General features: G+C 35.2%; 1 protein-coding gene across 3 annotated transcripts in view; it reads right to left on the reverse strand.

Moving 5' to 3' along the window:
• Positions 1–6,841: 6,841 nt before the first annotated feature.
• Positions 6,842–24,256, reverse strand: part of si:ch211-241e1.3 (laminin subunit alpha-3) — a 101,039-nt gene continuing 83,624 nt past the window's right edge. For 2 of the 3 annotated variants that reach the window (XM_053493440.1, XM_053493432.1), the window contains exons 54-77: positions 24,003–24,102; positions 23,797–23,913; positions 23,516–23,701; positions 23,279–23,430; positions 22,095–22,298; positions 21,672–21,820; positions 21,257–21,419; positions 21,026–21,159; positions 20,353–20,497; positions 18,533–18,637; positions 18,206–18,351; positions 17,549–17,666; positions 16,617–16,757; positions 16,303–16,433; positions 15,509–15,643; positions 15,221–15,338; positions 11,114–11,247; positions 10,822–11,002; positions 9,345–9,500; positions 9,101–9,266; positions 8,784–8,911; positions 8,515–8,608; positions 8,289–8,408; positions 6,842–7,383 (exon numbers count right to left, since the gene is read on the reverse strand). In XM_053493440.1, the coding sequence (XP_053349415.1) occupies positions 7,217–7,383; positions 8,289–8,408; positions 8,515–8,608; positions 8,784–8,911; positions 9,101–9,266; positions 9,345–9,500; positions 10,822–11,002; positions 11,114–11,247; positions 15,221–15,338; positions 15,509–15,643; positions 16,303–16,433; positions 16,617–16,757; positions 17,549–17,666; positions 18,206–18,351; positions 18,533–18,637; positions 20,353–20,497; positions 21,026–21,159; positions 21,257–21,419; positions 21,672–21,820; positions 22,095–22,298; positions 23,279–23,430; positions 23,516–23,701; positions 23,797–23,913; positions 24,003–24,102 (3,390 nt within the window). In that variant the 3' untranslated portion in view covers positions 6,842–7,216. Of the gene's footprint in view, positions 7,384–8,288; positions 8,409–8,514; positions 8,609–8,783; positions 8,912–9,100; positions 9,267–9,344; positions 9,501–10,821; positions 11,003–11,113; positions 11,248–14,422; positions 14,769–15,220; positions 15,339–15,508; positions 15,644–16,302; positions 16,434–16,616; positions 16,758–17,548; positions 17,667–18,205; positions 18,352–18,532; positions 18,638–20,352; positions 20,498–21,025; positions 21,160–21,256; positions 21,420–21,671; positions 21,821–22,094; positions 22,299–23,278; positions 23,431–23,515; positions 23,702–23,796; positions 23,914–24,002; positions 24,103–24,256 lie in introns of those variants that run through there. The other variant, XM_053493450.1, reaches the window with a different exon arrangement.

The raw sequence follows: 24,256 nt of genomic DNA on the forward strand, positions 1-24,256 counted from the left end.
TCACATAGAAAAATCTTTTTACTTTAACAGCTGCATTAATGATAGTTTGAGTAGATACTGAAATGTGCCTCCCATGTGAAAGGCCTGGGTTCGATTCCCAGCCATTGGATCCAGTGCTAGTCTCAGCCCTAAATAAACTGGGAGAGTTTCGTCAGGAAGGGCATCCAGCATAAAAACCTGTGCCAATTTGACCGTAGGTCTTAGTCTTACAGTAGGTAGACAAGGGGAATTGCTGCTATCACCGCCGCTCTCATCGCCGCGACAAAACGACAGCGGCCAAAGGAAATCAGTCGCATTTCGTGAAGTAATTCGTGAAATGACCGCCAGGTGGCGCAAAGAGACATTTTCCGTCGTCTCGGTTTTTAAATATTAGAGCTTAAATCCTGATAAAGTCATAACAATATGTTATCGAAGGAATACTACAATGATGGTAATTTCCACATCAGAGTACTGTGTCCAAAAACACGAAAAATCATAATCAAACAATAATGAGTAAAAAAAAACATTGTTTAGTGTTATTAAAGAATTCGTTATTTGTTCGCACTTCGTCTGGCACTGAACCAAAATGTATTGTCTTACATTTGTGAAAATGTTTTAGAAGATTTTTTCAGCGATTTTGTTGTACTGAATGATGTTTATGCAGTATAATCGAGGTCTTGAGCACACTTGAGCTTCCAACCTGGAAATGCATGCTTCAGATGAACGTTGAAGCACATACTGTAAATAAATGTGAATCACAGCGTGACACTAACAATGTGAATATTACCTACCAAGGTAAGTGTCCCAATGATACTTTTAAACTATGTATTTATACAGATTTACCTGTTTTACATGGAAAGTTACAGCTCTGTCACTAAACGACTTACCCTGGCAAAGAGCCATATAAGAACAATTACTTTTAAAAATCGTATAACTGGTCTATTACCTGATTGTCAATCATAATCTTGATTGTTATTGAAATAATTACAATAGTGTTTTTCATCATTGAATAGAACCATAATTGCGCAACTGTTAAGCATTAGCCCATACTTGAGAATCTCTTTGTTGTAATCCCCATAAATTCTATTGGAATTTAATCGCCCTAATATTAACACCCATCCTTGTAGTTCACACATTTGGTGTTCGTTTGCATTTAGCAAAAAAAAAAAAAAAAAAAAAGCCAAACAATGGCAAAAAGTTTAGTAACAAGTTGCACAGTTGTTTTTTTTTTTATTTACTCAACTTTAGGAGCAATTTGCTGGCCAAACAAAATATTTGACATTGATGATTAAAATCTTACTCAACTTGTAATTCATTCGTTTTAAAATTTCCATTTTAGCCTCAGTCAAAGTTAAAACAGCGATCAGCAAAAAAACAAGTAAATACATGTTCTATTTTAATTAAAGGTTAATTGTTGTAATAAATAATAATAATAATAATAATAATAATAATCATCATGCTGTATCATCAGGGCCAAATCAAATTCCATACAAAATCCATTATTCGTTTGTACTTTGGCTGGTTGTTGTTTTAGTGTCTGATAACATTCAAATGCAAATAACTTAACCTTTAAGCTAAATCAAGTCAGCTCCTGGGACGAGGAAGGCTATATCTCGTTTTCTGCACCGCCTCACTCACAACTGAGCTTCCAAACGTGGCCATGCATGCTTTGTTTAAAATGAACGTTAATTGCACAACTGTTAAGCATTAGCCCATACCTGAAAATCTGTTCTTTATTTGAATCCCCATACATTCTGGGGTTTAATCACCCTAATGTTAACACCCATCCTCACTTGTTCACACAACTAGAATCAGGACATTAAGAAAAAGGAAAAAAAGAAGGAGAAGGCAGGTAAGCAGATAGGTCAGCTAATATATGAAATTAAATAAAACTGTAAGAATGAAGAGATCGCATATACAGTGGGATGTCTTAAAAAATAATGGGTTAAAAAAAACTAGTATTTTTAGAATGAAACGCACAACTGTGAATAAAATCAATTGGGGACATAACCCACAGTGTATAAACATAATAAATGCGCCAAATGTTTAACTCAAATAAGAAACAGATTAACGAAATTAGAGTTCAAATGATTGCGTCGGAACTTTGACATCGCAGCCACACTCAAAAAAATAAACCTGTCTACCAGTTACATGTACTAAAATGTAATATGTGTTTTGTACATAATAATTTCTGTATTATTGTACATAATGAAATTCAACAACTTAACATGTATTAGATTCAATCATGTTGAGGTAAACCAAAGAGATCTTGTCACTATGAAAAGCGGAAATATCAGATCAAACATCGCGAGAAGAGAACACAGCGTGTTGAGAAGACAAACGTTTGGCGCGCGTGTGGAAAAGGTAAGCAGGAATTAATTCCCATCTTCCTAAACAGAAACGAAATACTGAACATAAATGTCACCTGCTGTTTAGCGATGTTTAGTCACGTTATTTTGGTTTAAGCTATTTCTTGTAATTTTAATCACGCTTAAAATACCGACGGTTATATGCGCGTGCTTAATCTGCAGTTCGGTTCTGGTTTCGGTCTGTTCTCATGAGTTGTGAAGCGAGAGGAAGAAAGTATAAATATTGTTCATTTGATAAATTTAGTATCATGAATTTTAATTGAATCTATCTCTGTATTTTTTCACAGGAGTTTGTGAGTGAAAGTGTCCTGTCTGCGTCTGACTTCAGGAGTTTCCTGACCAACCGTCTCTAACGGTCATATTTAAAAGTCATAACGGACAGTTATAAAGTACAAAACATTTCTGTTGGTGTTTAATTTGTTTTTCTATGATTAATACTTATTTGTGGTGTTTTATGGTGTTTTTTTTTTTTTTTTTTTACATCTTTTTAAGTTGAGACCTCATTTGTAAATTGCTGCTGGTGTAAAATAAAAATCTCCGTTTTATCCCGTTTGTCTTATGCTTCCTTCCTTCACAGAATTCTGTTGACCAGGGCTTAAAATTTAAATTTACTTGAGTTGAATCAACTTAATTTACAACTGAAAAATGTGTTGTACCAACGCTATTAATTTATGTTAACAGTATTAACTTATGTTTGACGCAGCTGTAGTAAATAAGTTATATGAACCTATTAAAATTAATTTGACTGAACCTAAGAACATTAAGTTGGGCCAACAAAATTACTTAATGCTGAAAGAGAGCCATTAAATCAGGTGAAAATTCTTTCCATAATTTAATTATGTTCATTTAACGAGTTATTTTTTTGAGTGCATTTACTTACAAAAATAACACAAGATAGGGGGAAAAAACGACACTGCTCAAATTTAATCCTTTTATTTAGATTAGGGCATTCCACAAGTGGAAGGGATTTGACTGACATATTAGAGACGGTATAAATGAGTGGGTCCAGTATCACTGGTCTTGAAAAGTGGGCGGGTCCTGTCCCACCCACATGCATTAGTTTAAATACTGTGTGGTCTCTTTTTAAATGCTAGTCTATAACTTTTTCTGAGCTCGATCTTTCCTCCACACCATCGACCATGACGAAGATTTCCTTTGAGGTGAGCAGCAAGATCAGGTCTCTGTGGATAGCAGGACACCATTTCTCTGATATCAGGACATTCCTGATACAGTCAGGTGTTCATGTCTCCAACGGCACGATCAGACGACATTGTCGTTCCCGTCGCCCGACTCCTGCAGTTAAAACACCAACTGCATTGAAAGTGACCAGGTAGGTTATGTTAGTATTTGTTTCTTATGGAATCAAAAATTTTACCTTAATCTGACATCGAATAAAATGTAATTTTCTGTTTGTATAGTGGTGTGCTTCAGTGCATTGACGAAATGCTGCAGGAGGATGATGAACGGTCTGCTAAACAGATCCAAAACGAGCTTCAGATCCGACTGCAATTGAAATTATCAATTTGCACCATTAGAAGATCAATAAAGAAACTTGGATGGAGTTATGGCAACACCCGGTAAGCATCTATAATAACTTGAGCGACTATACATTATATTTTAGATATAACACGTTGACACATTTATCTATATATTTATTTATTTGTTTGTGTTTTGTTTGTTTGTTTAGCACAGACCCCATTCAGGACACCAACAAGGCCCTGCGTCTTAGCCAAGCGCAGCAGTGGATGGCTGTAAAAGAGACCTTTGACAATGTAATCTTTGCTGACAAAACAACTGTGGCTTCGAAGCGCTTTGCCTTGATGTGCTACCAAAAAAGGGGTCGGCACGTAGCGAAACCTAAGACCAAACATCCCGTAAAACTTCATGTTTGGGGGGCCATATCCCGTCAGGGACCAGGACCAATGGTTGTCTTTGAAGGTTAGTTCAATATAATGTACAGCACATTTTGCTTAATGAGATACAGTAGCTGAATAGTTGATTAATATGACTGAATTTCGACTTACTATACATTTACAGGAATTATGGACCGGCATTATTACGAAGAAAGCATAATAAAATCTTCATTGGAGCCATACATTCGACAAGACTTTAAAGGACCTCATCGCTTCTTTCAGAGTAAAACATAACGAGCTTGTGATATTTTGTCATCTATGTTAGTGGAATATATGTGTTTTATAGTGTTCATAAATCATCAATGTGTTTCTTTTTATTTACGCTATAGACAACGACCCAACGCATACAGCGGCGGGACAGTGTATTGCTGAGTCGGGGATCAACTGGGTGAAAACACCAGCCGGGTACGTTTCTTACACCCCGTGTTCTGTTATTTTAGATTAACTTGTTTATGAAATTTTCACATGATTATTTCCTTTAACTTGTATTCATTACATGCAGGTCTCCTGATCCCAACCCGATAGAGATGGTCTGGCACGCGCTAAAGGAGTTTATCAGATGTGAGGCTAAGCCACGGAACAAAGATGAGCTTCTTCAGGCCGTTGTGACTTTCTGGAGACACCGCCTGACCAAAACTGCCTGCAATAAATACATTGATCATCTTCAGAAGGTTTTGCCGGCGGTGGTACAGCGCAACGGGGGTGCTACTGGGATGTAAAAATGTAATTAGTTAAAAATGTTTTTTATTATTTATTAAATAAAATTATGATGATCATAACAGTCTATTGCATTTTATTCTTATAATAACGCAAAAACACAAGCAGGGCTGAATGACATCAACGTCTGCTGACGCAGTAGCACATCCTGACGATGTTTGAATTTGATGGTTATTTATTTCAGTTTATAAATCTGCTACAAATTTAAATAACACAAAGTATAAGATGACACAAGACCCTACACGCGAATTGTAGCTTTTCTAATTACCCATGATAAAATCTAAAGGCTCACTGTAATAATGTTTACGTTTCTTAAATTTGATCCTAAAAAATTATTTAATGTAAATTCTAAATTTGTATTGCAATTTTAGTAGTGTGATTATGAATCTGTTTAAATACAATGTTTCACTTGATTTTATCTGCAACTACGTGCGGCTCTAGACGAGCTGCGGCTCATTAATCCTTGAGAGAATGAACTGATGCTTGAGGTCACTGTCTATAGTTATATAGCGCCACTCAGCGGTAAAAGCCAGCAGATGCAAAAACCCAAATGCTGTCGCTGTGAGGCGCGGCGGTAAAACCAGAAACTGCTTGTCTACCATTGTAGGTGTTACATCTTATGAATATTAGGATTGATACACATGTACACCTGATCATCCGTACAGTTAGACGAAACAATCATGTGCTACGGGTTAAAACTTGTAGTTGTTTTTAACATAATTTTTTTATTTTTACTTTAACAGCCGCATTAATGATGATTTAGGTAGATACTGAAATTGCTGATCTCCTGGAACTTTTTACACACGTTCTTTTTTAGATGTTACATAGAATGGTGGCAGTGGACACTAGTGGCTTAGTGTTAGGTGTTTTGCACTGATATAGCAACTCAAATGAGCCATGAAGCAATGAAGAAACTCCAAACAAACCAGTGATACAATAACTCCAAATAATGAAGAAATATAAAGTAATTATAAATATAAATATAAAGTAAATATAAAGTAATAAAAAAAACCCACTAAAAAACACTAAGTGATTTCTGCAACTCAATTAAGTAAGGAAGAGAGAAAATGGCATCATAACTCAAAAAAAGACAGGAAGTAATATACAGTAGTAACCAAATAAGCCAGAAAGTAATGAACTCTAAACAACCCATAAAGTTATAGTATTACCTCCAAATAAACCATATAGTAAACTCTGAAATATCTTTTTGATAAATACTAACTTCAGGTCATACGATAAAGTAACTTAAATAAGTCAAGAAGTGGTAGAGTAACTCAAATATGCCAATAAATTATTTAGAAACTCAAAGAAACCAGGAAGTTGTAAAGCAACTTAAATAAGACAGGAAGTGGTAGAGTAACTTAACTAAACCAGGAAGTGATGAAGTAACTAAATTAAGTCAGCAAATGATATACTGTAGCAACTCAAAGAATCGAGGAAGGCAGAAAATTATGTTGTACTGTAACTCCAAATACGGCAGGAAGTGATGAGGTAATTCCAATAAGCACTCTTATAAGACCTACAAACATCTCAGTGCATCTGTTTTCTTATGTTAAATTAAAACCTTATCTTAAATTAGGTTACTTAATTTTTACACTTTGCAATGCGGACACGTGTCGTGTAACTGAGGACTTAATCACAAAGAAACTTTTTTTTTTACTTCGTCATACAATATATGAGATTTGTAAGGAAATTTAGCAAGTGGTAAAGTGCACATAAAGAAAACAGTAGGTGAAAAAACTTACTTTAATACTGCAAAGATTTCAAGCATCATCAATAATATTACAAAAATGGTCCATTATTTTACCTAACAAGTCTTTACACCAAATAAAATAATAATATTAATAATAATAATATAATACAGCTTGTAGAAATGACAATCAGATGGTAAACATAACATTAAAGTGGTCAGAGTTACAGTACAAGGCATCATATCTCACATACATTATTATAAAATAATTAAATTAGTGGGTGTAGAAATAATGCGCAAACAAGACCAGATAGTAAATTAATGTATCCAATTAGAAGATACCCGTAGGTCTTAGTCTTTAAACAGTTGTGATCTGTCTCTTTGGCTATAGCTCCATCCACAATAACTTAACCGTGACTTTTGTATTTAACAGGGAAAAAACAGAGCAGGACACACTAAAGGACACAACGGGGAACACCCTGACTTATAACACTCATGATTCCTGGTCTTACACTTACATTTATAAACCTACAGCAGTGGAAATGACGTCACTGTGAAGAAGGCGCTCTCAGGGTAGCTGGACACTCTCGCACATTTACAGGACCGAACACTCCGGAGAGCTTTTCAAACACCACCAGATCCCTGTTAAAGACCATGTTTTGGAGACATCCAACATAGGGGTCAGTAATAGGGAGGAACGGGAACCTCCGACGATCTGCAAAACAGGGAGAATCATCTTAACCAAATTAATTCTAATTAAGAGATACAGTACATGTAATGCACATTATTATTACATTATTATGAGATCATCATAGGTGTTACAAACTGTTACAGTCATCTTATAAATATTAGAATTTGAGCAACAAAAAGAAAAATGCATACAATAGAGCACCATACCATGAAATTGTATTTGTATGAATCTTTTATCAACAAACATATGAAACTTTTAAAAGTCAATATCAGTATTATAACTTATTCATTTTATAATTTATATTATATGATGGAATGCAAGTGTTTGAATAAATCAATTATTGAGAAAAAAGAAATACAATATTGATAAAAAATTTATACAACAGATACATTTAAATAATACAACACATTAAAAATAAAACAATAATGTTTTAAAAAGCTTTCGCTGAAAAATTCAAGAGGTGTTCAAATCAAACCGGGACTTTCTCGTGAATGAAGTCGTGAAACTGATTGACATTTACAGATGACTTTAAGCACAGTACGGTAACTAAAATAATTGCCTGATTCTTAAAAAAATCGACAGATAACTTGTTATCAACTAGTGAGACAGCGCATCTGTCTGTAGGAACTGTACACTCGATCATTCGCTAACACCACTTGCACTTTACAGTAACACGGTTTGTGTACTGAGAAAACTTTCTACCTTGATGGTCACCAGTGTAACACCGTGATAAGTGCATTATTATACAGTAGCAGGAAAATATATATGGAAATAAAGGGAGTTTTTAACTCTTATAACTGTGTTCTGTTATTCTGCACAATCAAAAATCATGGTTTGATTTGAACGACTCTTTATGGTTAAATATTTTTGCACTTTCTTCTTCTACTTCTTCTTCTTATTATTACATTAACTCTTTAAATGAAGTTTACCTGGAACACCTCCGACGTAAACAGGAAATTTGTCCTTGGTAGGAGAAGATGAGTTCGGGCCGATCATATATTTGCCCTCGGTGTCCACGTGCATCTCCACCACATTGTTCTGCTGGATAACTAACAGAGGAGGACAACAATGTGATCAACAATCAACTTTCCGCTGGAGTGTTCCTTTCCATTTCTACAGATGAAGTCTATAGACCACTGATGATTCAGGATGTACCTGCTATTCTGTGGGACACGCCATCACACAGAGACTGCTTTGGCTGAACAGACACATTGAACCTGCCGCCGCCGTTATTCACCTGAGCCACCACCTGCAAGTCCAAAATAAACACTGTTTAGGCGTGTAAAGGTGCTCCAGTGAGGACGGATACTTTTTCTTGTCTTGTCTTCGCTGATATATCTCGTCTGATGAGGCGTCTCAGTGACGGGTTTCATATCCAAAGCTGTGTTTTAGCACAATGTCGTGCACCTCTGCATGCAGCTCACCTCTCCTTTCCTCATGAACACGGTGAGATGATGGTCTGAGTTTCCAGCCTGCAGCAGGAGACCCGTCTCGACACTAGGACGCATCTCGAACACGAGGTCAAACTTTTGGCTTATTCCAAATGACTCATCTAAACAAACACCAAAAAAAAAAAACAGTCTCTCAAAAACACTTACTGTATGACATCTAATTTTTTCGAATGTTATAAATCGTTAAAAAATGGAAGCTACAGTATATCAAATCAACATGTCCAGGATTGTACAAAATAATTATACAGTAAATGTTACTGACTTGATGAACGAGTTTGACCAGGACTCACCGATGATGACGTGAGCTCCCTGCCCTGAGAAGTATGCCCCGCTTTCCATCTGCCCCTCGAAGCACAGACCCACACCGCGATTCAGTGCAGGCGCCGCCAACGCCGAACCGTTCATCCGGAAATTCCGGACACACCCGACCACGCCCTGCACCGGCAAAGCCTTCCACTGGACATGAGATTACGAGAAATTAGAAGGGTGTATATTAAAAAAATAAATTGTGTGTGTTTGTGTGTGTTAGATCACCTTCAGATCAGAGTGTGTGTGTGGTGGAGGGCTGCCCATGTACACAGATGTGCTGAGCTGAAAGGACGCGCTCTCTCCTGGACTCAGCACACCATCCTGAGCCCTCAGCCCGTCAATCACCAGCCGAAACCTGCGCTTTTCCAGACTCAGTGTCACCTGACGGAAGATCACCGAGCGTCACCGTTTACTGTACACGATTAACCTTCTGTCTGCTATACAGAACTTTTAACTACTTAGGCTTTAAAAGGCTTTTGTTAAAAAAAAAAAAAAAAAATGATAATCACATAATTTTAGAAACGAAAGGAGAAAATGTAGTCTATTAATAATTTTTAAAAAGTATAAATTATTTTTTTTATTATTATTTATTTATTTATTTATTGCATATAAATGGAACTTGGAAATATAAATGGTGGAAAAAATATCACAGAGCCAATCATACCCACCCTATTTTATTATTGTTTGATTATTTAATTATATTTTAATATTTTTATTATTATTATTTATTTATTTTTATTGTTAGTAGTAGTAGTTGCAGCATTTATTTATTTATTTAGTTAGTTAGTTTTTCCAACAGGCAAAAATTTGCTGTGTACAGGAAATGACCCGGCGAGACGAACTGTACTTAGTGAACGTCTGAAACACTGGGTGGTAGTGAATCAAAATGCACTAGCTTAGGTATGAAAATAGTGCCTTTTGCTTTGATGCCCTACTATCTTTAGCAATACTTATTAATCTGAATATTCCAAGGGTTTGTTTAATTCTCTATAATTTATTCTCTGTTCTATCCTATAAAAGTCCTATAAAATTTCATAGCCAGTGACTTCAGTTTTTAGTGTGGTACCTCGGCATATAAACACCCCGCTATGGGAATTTTCACTGAACTGAAATTTTGCAAGCAATTTACCTCGGCATATGAATCTTTTTCGGCATGCGAGCAACCGAACCTGTCATGCATACTTCTGGTTGTAATGACATCCGGTTGCGGCTACTTCTGGGAACTGATTGGAACTTGTTTGCATAAGTTATATTTTTAGTGTAGTGTTTTTTTTTTTTTTTTTTTTGTGCAAGATTTTGTGGAGACATACTGGAGCACCATGGGTCCCAAAAATGTTAGCAATGCCATTAGCAAAAAATAAAAGAGAGTCACTTTCAGTTTGATAAAGTGAGGTTTAAAGTTTAACTACTGTATTTAATTTATTTTATTTTACCTTATTTGCATGTCTTTTGTTGGAAAAATTGGCAGTATTGTTTATATTTTGTGTGGCTGGAATAAACTATCTGCATTTACATTTCTCATGAAAAAATGTGTTTTGCAATATGAAATTTCGCCCTTAGGACTCATCTATATTAAAAAAAAGTTTTTTATATCAAAAACCTTAACTCCCCCTTAAAAAACATACAGTATGTACTTTAATGATGAATTGTGAAAACGCCAGCAGACTGACGATGATTATAAATAAACAAGTAGAATTCTAACCGTGTGCCACTTTCCGTCGTTGTACTTCTCCCTGTTAAAGATTTCCCTCCGGCGGCCGACTGACAATCGGATTCTTCCCTTAGACACGTAAAGAGCCAGGTGATACTTTTCCTGCTCGGCGGGGATGTAGAACAACAGACCCTCTGATGACCTCGTCTTCACATCCAAGCTGAAATAGGGCCTGTGGAGCAAACACGACTTTCTGTTGACACTTTAATTACACTCTAATCTATTGATCTTATGGACAATTGTATATTTTGACAAATCAAGTGTTAACGGGAAGCAAACTCGCCTGTGTAAGCTAGCTTTAGAGGGCATGGTGTAGCTTAGACTGCTGGAAACACCTGCGAGGTGAAAGGAATGTGGGATCGGAGTCGGGAGGAAGCAGCTAGAGACTACTTCATCCTTTATCTCGTCTTTGCTGTCCTATAAATAAAACATGAACATTATTTTTATTCATATAAAGACCAGCCAGTCAATATATACTTAACACATTAGCAAAACCTGGAGGGATAGTGCTTTTTTAATTTACATTTCTTCCAACTTTGTGTCCAACTAATGAATGGAAATCACTTTAAGACTTGTTGAAGTTGCATTGTAAAAAAAAAATAAAAAATCCCACAGCAAAAACCATAGTTATGTTTAATGATAATAGTAAAAGCATTTGCATTTACACACACAATGTGATGAGAACAGAATTAGGACTAAACCCCCTGCGGTGGCCGTGAAGTGCAAAACAAATTAACAAAACTGAAAACAAAATAACTAATATCTGTCTGGCCGAGAAGTGCAATACAAATTAACAAAACGGAAAACAAATTAAAAACCAAATAACAAAACCTCAAACTATTTTTTTTGGAGGGGGGGGGGGGATGTTTTGTTGTTTTTTGTTTTGTTATTTTGTTTTCGGATTTGTTAATTTGGTTTTAAATTTGTTATTTTGTTTTCCGTTTTGTTAATTTGGTTTTAAATTTGTTAATTTGTTTTCCATTTTGTTAATTTGGTTTTGAATTTGTTAATTTGTTTTCCGTTTTGTTAATTTGTATTGCACTTCTCGGCCAGTCAGATACAAACCGGAAAAGGTAGGTATAGTTAGCGAATGAAATGCTTACCGCTGATTGGACGAGACATCTGTCACTCAAGATATACAGGAAGTAGGAACTTGTTTCTTTATCTTTGTTTCTTGTGTGTTCCGCTTCACTTTAAACTATGATGGCCGTGAAGTGCAAAATTTTTTTACAAAACTGAATTCAGGGCCACCGTAAGAACGCCATATTTGAAACCACTATAATGTTTGCACATTCATACACACACAAATCTACCGCTACTACAGCACTTCCTGTATATCTTGAGTGACAGATGTCTCGTCCAATTAGCGGTAAGCGTTTCATTCTCAAACTATACCTACCGTTTCCGGTTTGTATCGGACGGGCCGAGAAGTGCAATACAAATTAACAAAACGGAAAACAAATTAACAAATTTAAAACCAAATTAACAAAATGGATAACAAATTTAAAACCAAATTAACAAAACGGAAAACAAAATAACAAATTTAAAACCAAATTAACAAATCCGAAAACAAAATAACAAAACACAAACCCCCCCCCCCCCCCCCCCCCCCCCAAAAAAAAAAAAAAAAAAAAAAAAAAAAGAATAGTTTTGGGTTTTGTTATTTGGTTTTTAATTTGTTTTCCGTTTTGTTAATTTGTATTGCACTTCTCGGCCAGTCAGATATTAGTTAATTTGTTTTTCGTTTTGGTAATTTGGTTTTGAATTTGTTATTTTGTTTTCAGTTTTGTTAATTTGTTTTGCACTTCAGGGCCATCGTAGTAAGAAGGGAAGCACATGAAGCGATGCACCCATCATGCATAGCATCCACTGTACAAGCCTCTGGAGACAGTGTTATGATCTGCGGTTGCTTCAGATGATCAGGTCTAGGCTCAGCAACATTATGTCGCAATAAAATGAAGTCAGCTGACGACCTGAATGTACTGAAGCACCAGGTTATTACATCTATGGAGTTTTTTTGATGGAGTTCAGCCATTGACCTGTAGGAGCCACCCAGTCCATAGTCGTTGAGGGACATGGTTAGGGAGATTGTTCTTGCTCATTGGTCAGTGGGTCGGTGTCTGGAATGTCTAGAGCTAATGCCTGGAATACCAGACACAAGTCAGAAATATACATACATACCCTGAACAAGTCCAGAAGCTGTAATTATGGGATAAAAAGCTGCATCAAGTGCAGGACTGTCTCTAATTTCTGCTTTAAAAAATGTATTGTAATTTTCCCTGTCCTTATTTATTTATAAGGTCTTCAAAGCAATTCTAAGTAGTTGCTAAGTTGGCCACACTGCTACTTGTTCTTCTACTTGCTTTGTATCGTATCCTGGCTCCACCCACTGGACATCAAATATCATAGTTTCTCAAAAGTTCTAACTTTGGTTGGGTGATTTAAAAGCAACTTCTAAATACAATATAAACAGAAACCTGAAATAGCTTTACACTCTTTAAATGGACAAAAAAATGATGTTATTGGCAACAATCAACAGTTATCTTATTTCATCAGCAGCAGGAACCCTATCACTGCATGAACATACTGTATATAGTCATAGAATTGTGATTAGTGGACATCGTCCACTCAAAATACAACATTGTGACAACATTGTTTTTAAAAGTTAGAATTACTTTTTAAACAAAATGATGACACTGGGTTTTGCAAAACGACTAAATGTCAACTCTTAGATGTTAAAATAAACAGACCTGTATACCACACTGTCAGTGCAAGTCTTTCTTTCTTTCTTTCATTACTTTACACTCTGTCCCAGGGTCAATTGCAGTTGTCTTATAGATTTTATTCTTTAAGGAAACATTTCATGGTGCTCAGTGTTTCACAAATGGTGAATGGGTGACATGCAGCCGACAAATCATGTCAATAATGACCAAAATCTCAAAGGAATGTTTCCTGTACCTTGTCGGAGCAAAGCCATAAAAGGCATTTCCGGAGGAAAAAGTTGGTCCAACGCAGTATCAGCAATGTGAATGAAGTTAAGGGATAATAAAGTGTAACTTAAATAATTGAAGTATTTTGGGAAATTATACCTTGACCATGTTATAGCACTTGGTAGTGTTAGAGTATCTGTGATTCATTTGTCCAACTACATGAGCTTTAAATCCATTTGACACAGCACATACTCTCACATCCTACTATACTGTACTTGTGAGGACTTTTGAAATGACATTGACATGAAAGTAGACGATTCATTATAGTAGACTATGTACTACACTGAAATCCAAGTTTAACAGTAACATTAGTAAGTGAAAGGAGATATTTTAGCAGCAATATTTGATTAAAGTGGGGACATTTTCTTTTCCCAGTCAAACGTCCCCACAAACCTAACACTGTCATTTACTCAGATTTTCATTTTCTTACGGGGACTTTTGGTTCCCACAAAGATCCAATATAAAACACACAGTTTCCCCACAGTTCTCCCAAACACACACACACACTCCCAAACACACACACACACAATATGACATTGTTAAAAAGTGTGAGAACATGAATAATGAGAATATTAGCATGTTGATTGAATGATGGAAACGTATTAACTTGGTTAGAGTGTTTATTAGTAGTCCTTTATCCGACACACACACACACACACTGGTAATCATATTGACACTCGTAAAAACAACAACAACAAAAAAAGACTGAATATTCCACAACAATGTTACTTTTTTCTCTCTCTCATAAATGGTGGTGTGTTTACATACAGGTTAGGATTTGAAGAAATGTTTATATATAAATTATCTGTGAGAAATGTTTAATAAATGATTCAAATGGTCATGCAGTGATCAGATTAGGCGTCTGGTTAGGCGGGTGCTGGTCTAAGATGAGACAAGCTGACACACATCTCCCTGTTAGTCCACTCTCTCTCAGGACCGTCTTCATCACTGGAAACAAAAGCACACAACACACACGTGAGCACACGACCCAGCAGATCTAACTTCTAACCTCTGAGGACCTTCGCATCATCAGACCGTGAGACCATGAGACGTCTTTCTCTGGTTTTTGATATTCGACAGGCGGGAAAATCTTTGACGTATTGGCACTTAACTTGCCACATATGACCCGATGTTAACACACAAGGCTAATGTGAAAACAGGCCATCAAATGTAGTATGTCTTTCTAGAAAGCCATTCTGATCTTTCTTTGTCACTGAATCAGTGGGGCTAAGAAGTGCTTAGATCCTTAATCGCTTCTTGCTGCCATATTTATATTCAGTATTATTGCTGTGTTAAAATTCTAGCTAAGCAGTTTAATAACTGTATTATGGTATTTGGTCACAATATCATTGTTCTATGTGCACTTAAGAAAGAGAGAGAGCGAGTGCACGAATGCTCACCTTCCTCCTGTTGGCCCACATGTCCTCGGGCTGATGCTCGGACGTGCAAGCATCTATCACCACGTTTCCCGTCTGGAAAAATTGACTTAAGTCCTCTGGCTGGTACAAAGCATCGGATCTATAAATGAATAAATAAAGGAATACATGTATCTTACTTGGTGCATGAATGCTTAATTACAGTATGAGCAGGACTTTTATTTCTATTTTATCTATGACACTCGCTATACAGTATTGATGATGGTCGTTCGTTTAGCAGAAAAACAGCAACGGTGTTGGAGTGATAGTAACCTTCTTAAGTAGACGTTGGACAAGCAGCCCGTGAAGGTGCCCGCACCCAGCGTGACGTTACTGGCATGGAATGCTAGATTGGGGGACTGTGTGAAAGTCTCTCCTTTGTCGTCTTCATCAATTCGGAGTTCCATTCTGCAAGACATGGGGGATATGAAGCTGTAGCTTTAGGTAAATGAAAAACACTAATCAAATTAGAGGAAGAACCAAAGAAACCATAATGCTTTCTGGGAATTGTACTGCATTATTATAATCAAGCACGTTACATAATAGTCATGATATAAAGATCTTAAAGCATGGAATAAATAGCCTTTTTCTTCCATATTTTCTGTCCTTTTCTTTAGTTTTTGTTTACCAGTCTGTATACACTGACCAGCCATGACATTACAACACAAAACACCATGTGTAGGATTATGCATGTTGTGGCACTGGGGCAGCTCTGGGGCATGACTCCACAAGACCTCAGGTGTGTAATGTAGCATTTGGCACTGGAATGTTAGCATTGGACTCATTGGGTGTAGAGGGTTTGTGGAGTTGGGCCTCCATAGTCTGGTGCTTGTTTCTGTGGAGTTTAGGATGGTGGCTGTGGGCCTCATATAATGTATGTTGGTGCACTAGATGTTAAGACACCTTTCTATTATGGTTATCATTGACTTTTTCAGGGATTTCTGCCCATGATTCCATCACCAGCTGAGTGGTATATAACTGATATTGTTCACCTGTTAATGTTATGGCTGATTGGTATATATGAATATAACTTGCAGTCTATAGGTACTTAGGACTAGATTATTTACCTTCCGTTCTTGTTGGTGGCAGTAACGTAGTGCCATTTTCCATCTTGGTATTGTTTTGTGGATCTCCAAACACGATTCTGGTACTTAAGCACCACAAATCCATCCGCCATAGAGAGCGCAATGTCTTTGCTCTATATAAAAAAAACAACAACAACAACTCACCTTTAGCTGATTTGTTTCAGACATTTCACACTCTTAGTTACTTAAAAACACAAAAGATTAACGGGCATGTGGTTTTATTTAAAAGCCCAAATCAATATGTTTTAACTTTAAACTTTAAACTTTTAACATGAACATTTCAGGAGAAAACTCACAGCCTGTCTGTTCTGCAGTAGAAGGCCGTCCTTCTCAGTGCTCTTGAATCCCAGTGAGACTGTCAGAGGTCCATCCAGGCTGAAGCCGGTGGGTGGAGAGTCCAGCGACCCGCCGGCGCTAAAGTCTGCCTTCCTCATTGCCTGCGAAAGATAAAAAAGACAATAAGGGTTGATTAATTACACCCATACTGTATCAATGGCACAGCATGCTTGTCTTTACTCACTTAAAAAATATATATAATAAAATAAAATACACTGTTGTTTAACAAAGAAAAATGCATAATAATTTCTGTGAGGGAAATTTTATTTCAGATTTTTGGAAGGAGTCTCCAGTGTCAGTGCTTTGTAACAGTCAGTGTTAAAGCTTATTTATTTTATTTTTATCAGGACACAACTATAATTATATGACAACTATGACAACTATTAGAACTGTTTCAAATAGAAAAAGCAAAAAAAAAAAAAAAAAGTTCTTTACAACTACCATCCTTACTACTACAGTACATATACTACTACAAGCTATACTATAACTCCTATTAGACAACTGTTAGTTCTGACTGAGTAATCCGATTCCAAGAGTGCTGATGTTAGATGGTCACAAAATTACTTTCACCCCCTCAAAAAATCTAATAATCTAATTTCATCTCAAACAACACTTCACTTAATAATTGCTTTAAAGTTGTTCCAAACTGTCTGTAATGTTTTTTTATGCCCTCATCACAGATGTACTGATATTTAGCACAACAGCACTCCTGCTTATGTGATATTCCTTAAATATAACTACAACAGTTAAAACTAACACCACAATATCTACATTTAATATCTACCTTTGCTCTTTATCGCGGCACTAACAGTCACCTCGCTTAGTTGAACTTGGCTTGAATCTTGACTTATTTTATATTCATTTATTTATTCAAAAATAAAAAAACACTTACCAGAATCTGGTTGCTATAGCTCCGGCCAACACCCACTTTATTTAATGGAGAAGGAGCTTTGCCAGCTGCATTCACATTCTTAACGTAGCCTTTTAGAGGTACCACTGTGATGTTGTCTCTGGAAGAGACACAGTAGAGACAAGATTTTATCTCTGCTATCAAAAGCGCACCGACATTTAACTGGAAATAGTTCATTTTCTTTTTCTTTTACACCAGTTCCATGGTAAAATGCAATACATGTATGCTGATGGAAGAAAATACAAGTATCCTAGTGGAACAGAATACGATAAGGGTTGTTCAAGTCAAACTGGGACTTTTGACATGTACAGAAGACTTCGAGCACAGAATGATGATGAGACTTTTAGCCGCAGTAAAACATTTGAACGGTGCAATTGTTTTAGAATATGGTTTCAGGCATGAAGCAGGCAGTCTGATCATAACTCCGGTGTACTGAGAAATCTTTCTACCTTGATGATGTCCAAGCAATAGTGAAACACTGGGATAAGTGCATTAGTGTAGCAGAGGGTTATATAGAGAAATAAAGTGTTCTGTTATTCTGCACAATCAAAAAGTCTCGGTTTGACTTGAACATGTGAAATGAATTGCAATTACAAAGTATTGTACAATGGAATAAAGAAACAACAAAAAAAGACACACCTGCGTCTTAAATCTGAGGGTATGCCACCGATGAAGTAGCTGTCAAAAGTGCCTTGAAAGTACCGACCGGTTACCACTTCTTTGCCTTTTATCCGGACCATTAAGATATTTTTAGCACCGTCAAAGATCACCCTCATCTCCCCGTTCTAAAAACCAGGGAACAACATCACAATTAAACTACAAAAAGTGCTACAAGTGTGCAAAATTTAGTATATCCAAGTGCATTCGTTCATTGATGAGCACAGATTTCTAAACTCTAATCACACAAATGAAATCTGAACATTCGCATCACATTATGTGCTGATACTGTAAAACAACATCGCTTACGATATCTTGTGGCTCGCTGCTCCTATTGGTCTCCAGCTGCTTGTCTCCTACTCTGCCACTCAGCACCACGTAGCCATTCTCAAGAGTAATGAGGTAGTAGGAAGTCTGCAGAACAGTACGTCATAACAACAAGTGTTAGGGGGGAAACTCAAGTCCAGTTTATTACACTATTGTAGAATTGCCATGTAGTAATGATTGTCTGAACCATTAACACTAGCTCAGGAAATTTTATGTATTATTATTATTATCCAATAATGTACAGTATATACTGCATATTTATAGGCAAAAAATATATAAAAATTAATATTTTGAAATAATCTAAATTATTTACGGAGAAAATACTTACAAATATATAGTTAACACTTAATTTTTATATTTATGTTTTATTCTATTTGTTTCATTTGTTCTACTTACGCCATATTTAAGCACCTAATGAAAATGCTATTTCATAAAGGTTAAATAAAAAATTATTAAAATAAATAAAAATAATAATTTAACTATTTATACATGGAACTTGCTATGAAAAGTGTTTTTTTTTGTCCTCTAATTTAAATAATTATTATTGAATAATAGTTGCAATAATAATAATAATAATAATAATAATAATAATTATTATTATTATTATTATTATTTATACATGGAACTTGCCATACATACAAAGAGTTTTTTCCTCTTTACTAAGTAAACATTATTGAATAACAGTTGCAATAATAATAATAATGATGATGATGATGATTATTATTATTATTTAACTATTTAATAAATGAAACTTGCCATAGATTAAAATGTTTTCCCTTTCTTTACTAAATAATAATAAAAATAATAATAATTATTATTATTATTATTTATACATGGAACTTGCCATACATACAAAGAGTTTTTTCCTCTTTACTAAGTAAACATTATTGAATAACAGTTGCAATAATAATAATAATGATTATTATTATTATTTAACTATTTAATACATGAAACTTGCCATAGATAAAAAGTGTTTTGCCACTCTTTACTAAATAATAATATTTATTATCTAATAATAATAATTATTATTATTTATATATGGAACTTGCCATACATACAAAGTGTTTTTTCCTCTTTACTAAGTAAACATTATTGAATAATAGTTGCAATAATAATAATAATAATAATAATAATTATTATTATTATTATTATTATTATTATTATTTAACTATTTAATACATGAAACTTGCCATAGATAAAAAGTGTTTTGCCACTCTTTACTAAATAATAATATTTATTATTTAATAATAATAATTATTATTATTTATATATGGAACTTGCCATACATACAAAGTGTTTTTTCCTCTTTACTAAGTAAACATTATTGAATAATAGTTGCAATAATAATAATAATAATAATAATTATTATTATTATTATTATTATTATTATTTAACTATTTAATACATAAACCTTGCCATAGATAAAAAGTGTTTTGCCCTCTTTACTAAATAATAATAAAAAAAATAAAAATAAAAATAATAATATTAATTATTATTATTATTATTATTATTATTATTATTATTATTATCATTTAACTATTTAATACATGGAACTTGCCATACATACTAAGTTCTTTTCCCTTTTACTAAATAAAAACTGTTGAATAATAGGTAATAAAAAATAAAATTATGTCTCCTTAGAAGTAAAATAAAATGTTTTCTAAATTATTTAATTCTTTAATTTATTTCTTGAATATTGCAATACACAAACTTGTGGATTTCAACACATATTAGAAACAAAACAATATAGTGTATAAATGTAGATTGTGACATTTCAAATTCTGTTCTGACTTGAATCTGACCTCATTTCCCATGTACAGGATGATGCCGTTCTCTGCATGAGTCTCGATCGTCTGGGTGAATTGCAGTATCTTGGGCACCTTTTCAAGCTGCAGCTGAATATAACCGGTGCCTTCAAGGTATTCGCCCTCCACTGGCCGGATGTATCTTGGAATTGTAAAAGAGGCAAAAGGTCAGATGTTGGTGTTTCACGACAGCAGTGTTGGATGCTTGATCGTGAACGGTTGGAACATGTTTATTTATTTAAGCACATTGGAATTTGATAAAACAAATGAAGTTTTGGAGATATTCAGAATACATTCTGTTAATTCTGTATTTTATCTTGATACTTAGCTACCTCCCAAAAAATTCAAATATTTGAATAAAATTGCATGAATGAAATTGTCCGATTCATTAGTGCATTTTTGGCTGAGTGCCTTTTCATCCCTTGCCTTGAGTAAAAAAAAGGATAAATATAGTGTCATTAACTTAAAGAGAGTGGTATTTGTTGGAGATCGAAGTTATGGCAGAGGCGATGTTTAACTCTAGAAAATGCTCGACTGTTGTTGGGGCTCAGACTGAGAGAGAACACCATAACACTCTATAGAGTAAGAGGCTCTCATTCCACTCCTTTTCATATTTACCCAACTATGATATAGATATACAGTGAAACGTGTGGGACATTTTGGGACTCACCTCTTGCACGGTGTCTGCAAATTAACGTTCTCGGGTCCCAGTGATTTAAAGTTGTACAGACTTATTAACCTCTCGTTAAACGTGTTGAACTCGATACAGCCCTGGTATTTGGGGAGATGAAGAAGCGGTGGAGGCTGAAAGGGGGAGAGTCATTTTAATTTGGAGAGGTAAATATTTCTACATATCAAATGCAGTATTCATATTCAGTACATGCAGTATAAACACACTTACAGTAAAGTCATCGGGGTAACCTCCTACGTAGAAGACCGCGTTAGTGGAATTGAGGTCCAGCAGGTTAAAAAGCGGATCTCCTTGTTTAGAGTTTATGATTTCGGGGTCGGGAGAGTTCGTAGTGAATAACTTTGTGAGATTGACCTGGGTGTCCTCATAAATCCTAAAGAGGTAACAGACAAGCAGAGAGAATATTTATTTGCTTTGCTCAGCTTGAGAAGTGAACCGTCACGTTATCTGAGATCGTATACACCAGAAATCTCGAAGACTTTTTAAGTTTATCCAGTGACCCCTTTTATTTCCATTTCTTTAGATTTCTATTCCCTCATACACGAGATCACATTGCACCGTTAATGATCCCAAAGTTCTGCATTTAATGTTTCAGAAACGTGAACAGAAGTGTGCGATTGCCCACCTGCTCACATCCACTTTATCGAAGAAGATACGATCTGGTTTCGAAAGAGTGATTTCGTTTGACTCGATCTCCGTAACAACACCGTTCAGCTTGTAAACGAAAAAGAGGATGTTGTTCCTCAGAACCATGCCCATGTAGTCTTTAGTCCCCTGCAAGATAAAACAAATTTAAAATGACTTTTCAAACATAAAGTTTTAATTAAATTGTACAAATTGGTCACGGTTTTTGTATATAACAAGGATGCAGGTCATTTTGTAGTGATACATAATATAGGTTATTACAATTTATTTAAATGAATGAATGAATGTGTTACGTCCAGAAGTGGATTCATGTTTTTATTCATATGATTTATGAATATATTAATATTTATTGATTACAGACTACACTACTGAAAGATTTTTACTCTTACAAAGATTTACTTACATCTTTGTTTCCGAGATAGAGAACAAACAGATCTCCGTCATTATTGTTAACTTGGCGACGCCGGCGTCTGCCGTCCCCTCGCTTCTCAGATGCAGGACGCTGCAGGAGAAGAGTCATCGATGTGTAGGCTCGCAGGTCATCCAGGGTTCGGGGGAGTCGCAGCTCCACGTACTCCACACCAGTGAACTTCATGGGCACAGGAACCTGACAAGGATCAATAAAGGGGCGTTTAACGAGCAATACATGTGATTTTGGCAATCACTAATGCTAACGCTAATGCTGTCTGAACTCACCACACCCACATCACTGACTGGCCAAAAGAGTGGTGTGAGACAGAAACACAGGGTACAGCACTAACAATTCATTTAATAAAATAATATTAAATTTAATATAAGTTAAAATTTTAAATTATATGAAAATAAAATATTTTCCAATTTTTTACTAATTGCTGTTTAGTGCTCCACACATAGGGTTGATAAAAAGTTAAGGTTTTACGACAGTTATAAAATAGTAGAATTTTCTTTCCATGTTGGCCCAAGGCATAAAAATCTTTACCAAAACAAACAAAAAATAGAAAATCAAGAGACAACTGATTATAATTATAGGTCAACTTTTTAAAAAGTCAACTTTAAATAGCATTAGTGTTAATGCTTAATAGCGGTAACTTAAAAAATTAAGAGACACCTTTAAAAAAGGGTCATCTTTAGTGAAAAAAAAAAGTTTTAAAGTGGACTCCTTTTTAAAGTTCTTTTTTTTTTAGTTAAAGTTAACTTTAAATAAAAAGTCAACTTTAAATAAAAAAATTATATTTTTTTACATTAAATAAAACTTTAAAAAGTCAACTTTAAATAAAGTAACTTTAAATAAAAATACAAAGGTCAACTTTAAAAAGTCAACTTTACATAAAAGATCAACTTTAAAAAGTCAACTTTAAATTAAAAAGTCCAATTTAAAGAGTCAACTTTTAATAAAAAATAGTCAACTTTGAATAAAAATAGTCTAAAGGAGTCAAAAAAGTCAAGCTCTTTTGTTAAGTTGAATTTTTCAATTCAACTTAACAAATACTAATAGTAATATTAATACTGTACTTAACGTTTCCACATAAAACGTTGATTGGTGCTTTGTCCCCTGGAATGTCAGACTGATGCTAACCGAGTTATTTTTGAACGCGCGAGTGGTCTTACCCTGTTAGCGGCGCTGCGTGCTTCTTCGATCAGCTCTTTAATGCGCATGATGTTGTAGGAGATGTTGTTGTTGGGGTCAATTTCCGAACTCAGATTCTCCACCTGAGTGAATTTATCCAGCAGTGACGGGATTGATTTGCTCAGGTTTTTCACTGCGTATGGGCAAAAAACAAATCAGATTAGTCTCGACACGCCTTTCACTTTATATTTAACCATTGAAGCAACATTTCCACCCACCTGCCATGTCCACATCCTCGAGCATGCGGTCGATGTTGCCCTGGTCTGGAGATCCGGTAATGTTTCGCGCTTTTAAAGCGTCAAGTTCTTTGTTTATGTCCTTCAGCTTGTCCATCGTGGCGCCAGCTGTGGCGTTGGCGGCTTGTGCAGTTTTCTTGGCGATATCGATCATCGTAGCGATGTCGTCTATGTGAGGAGAGGAAACAGTTGTATGAAACAGTATAACAACGTGTTTATAATGCGAGGATACAGAAGATAAACACAACTCTTTCCTACAGTACCTCTCTTTATGTCGTTCAGATTGTTGTTGATGTCACGCAGATCTTTCTCCAGCTGGGTTTTCTTCTTCTCAGCACCATTCAAGCGCTGCTGCTGATCCTTCAGGTTATTCGTTAGATCTTAAGATGAAATAAATAATAAATTTATCTAAATAAAAAACAATACAACTAAAAACAGGATGAATTACAATGATCATATATGTACTTACTCTTCAGATCTTTCTCAGCTTGTTTAGAATCTTTGAGGAGTGACGCGCTTTGGTCTTTCAAATCCTTTGCCCTGTTGCTTATATCGCCCTGAATCACGTCCTAAAGATGAATCAATAAATACAAATAAATACAGAAATATTTCATTATTTTTCTTAAATGTTTGCTGATTTTTTTACTCATCTTCTCACTTTCTAACCTGTATACAAACTTTGTTTTTTTATGTTAATTAACTTTTTTAATGTATTTAATTTCA

Source organism: Clarias gariepinus, chromosome 1 (genome assembly GCF_024256425.1).
Source record: "Clarias gariepinus isolate MV-2021 ecotype Netherlands chromosome 1, CGAR_prim_01v2, whole genome shotgun sequence".
NCBI classification, from domain to species: Eukaryota; Metazoa; Chordata; class Actinopteri; order Siluriformes; family Clariidae; genus Clarias; species Clarias gariepinus.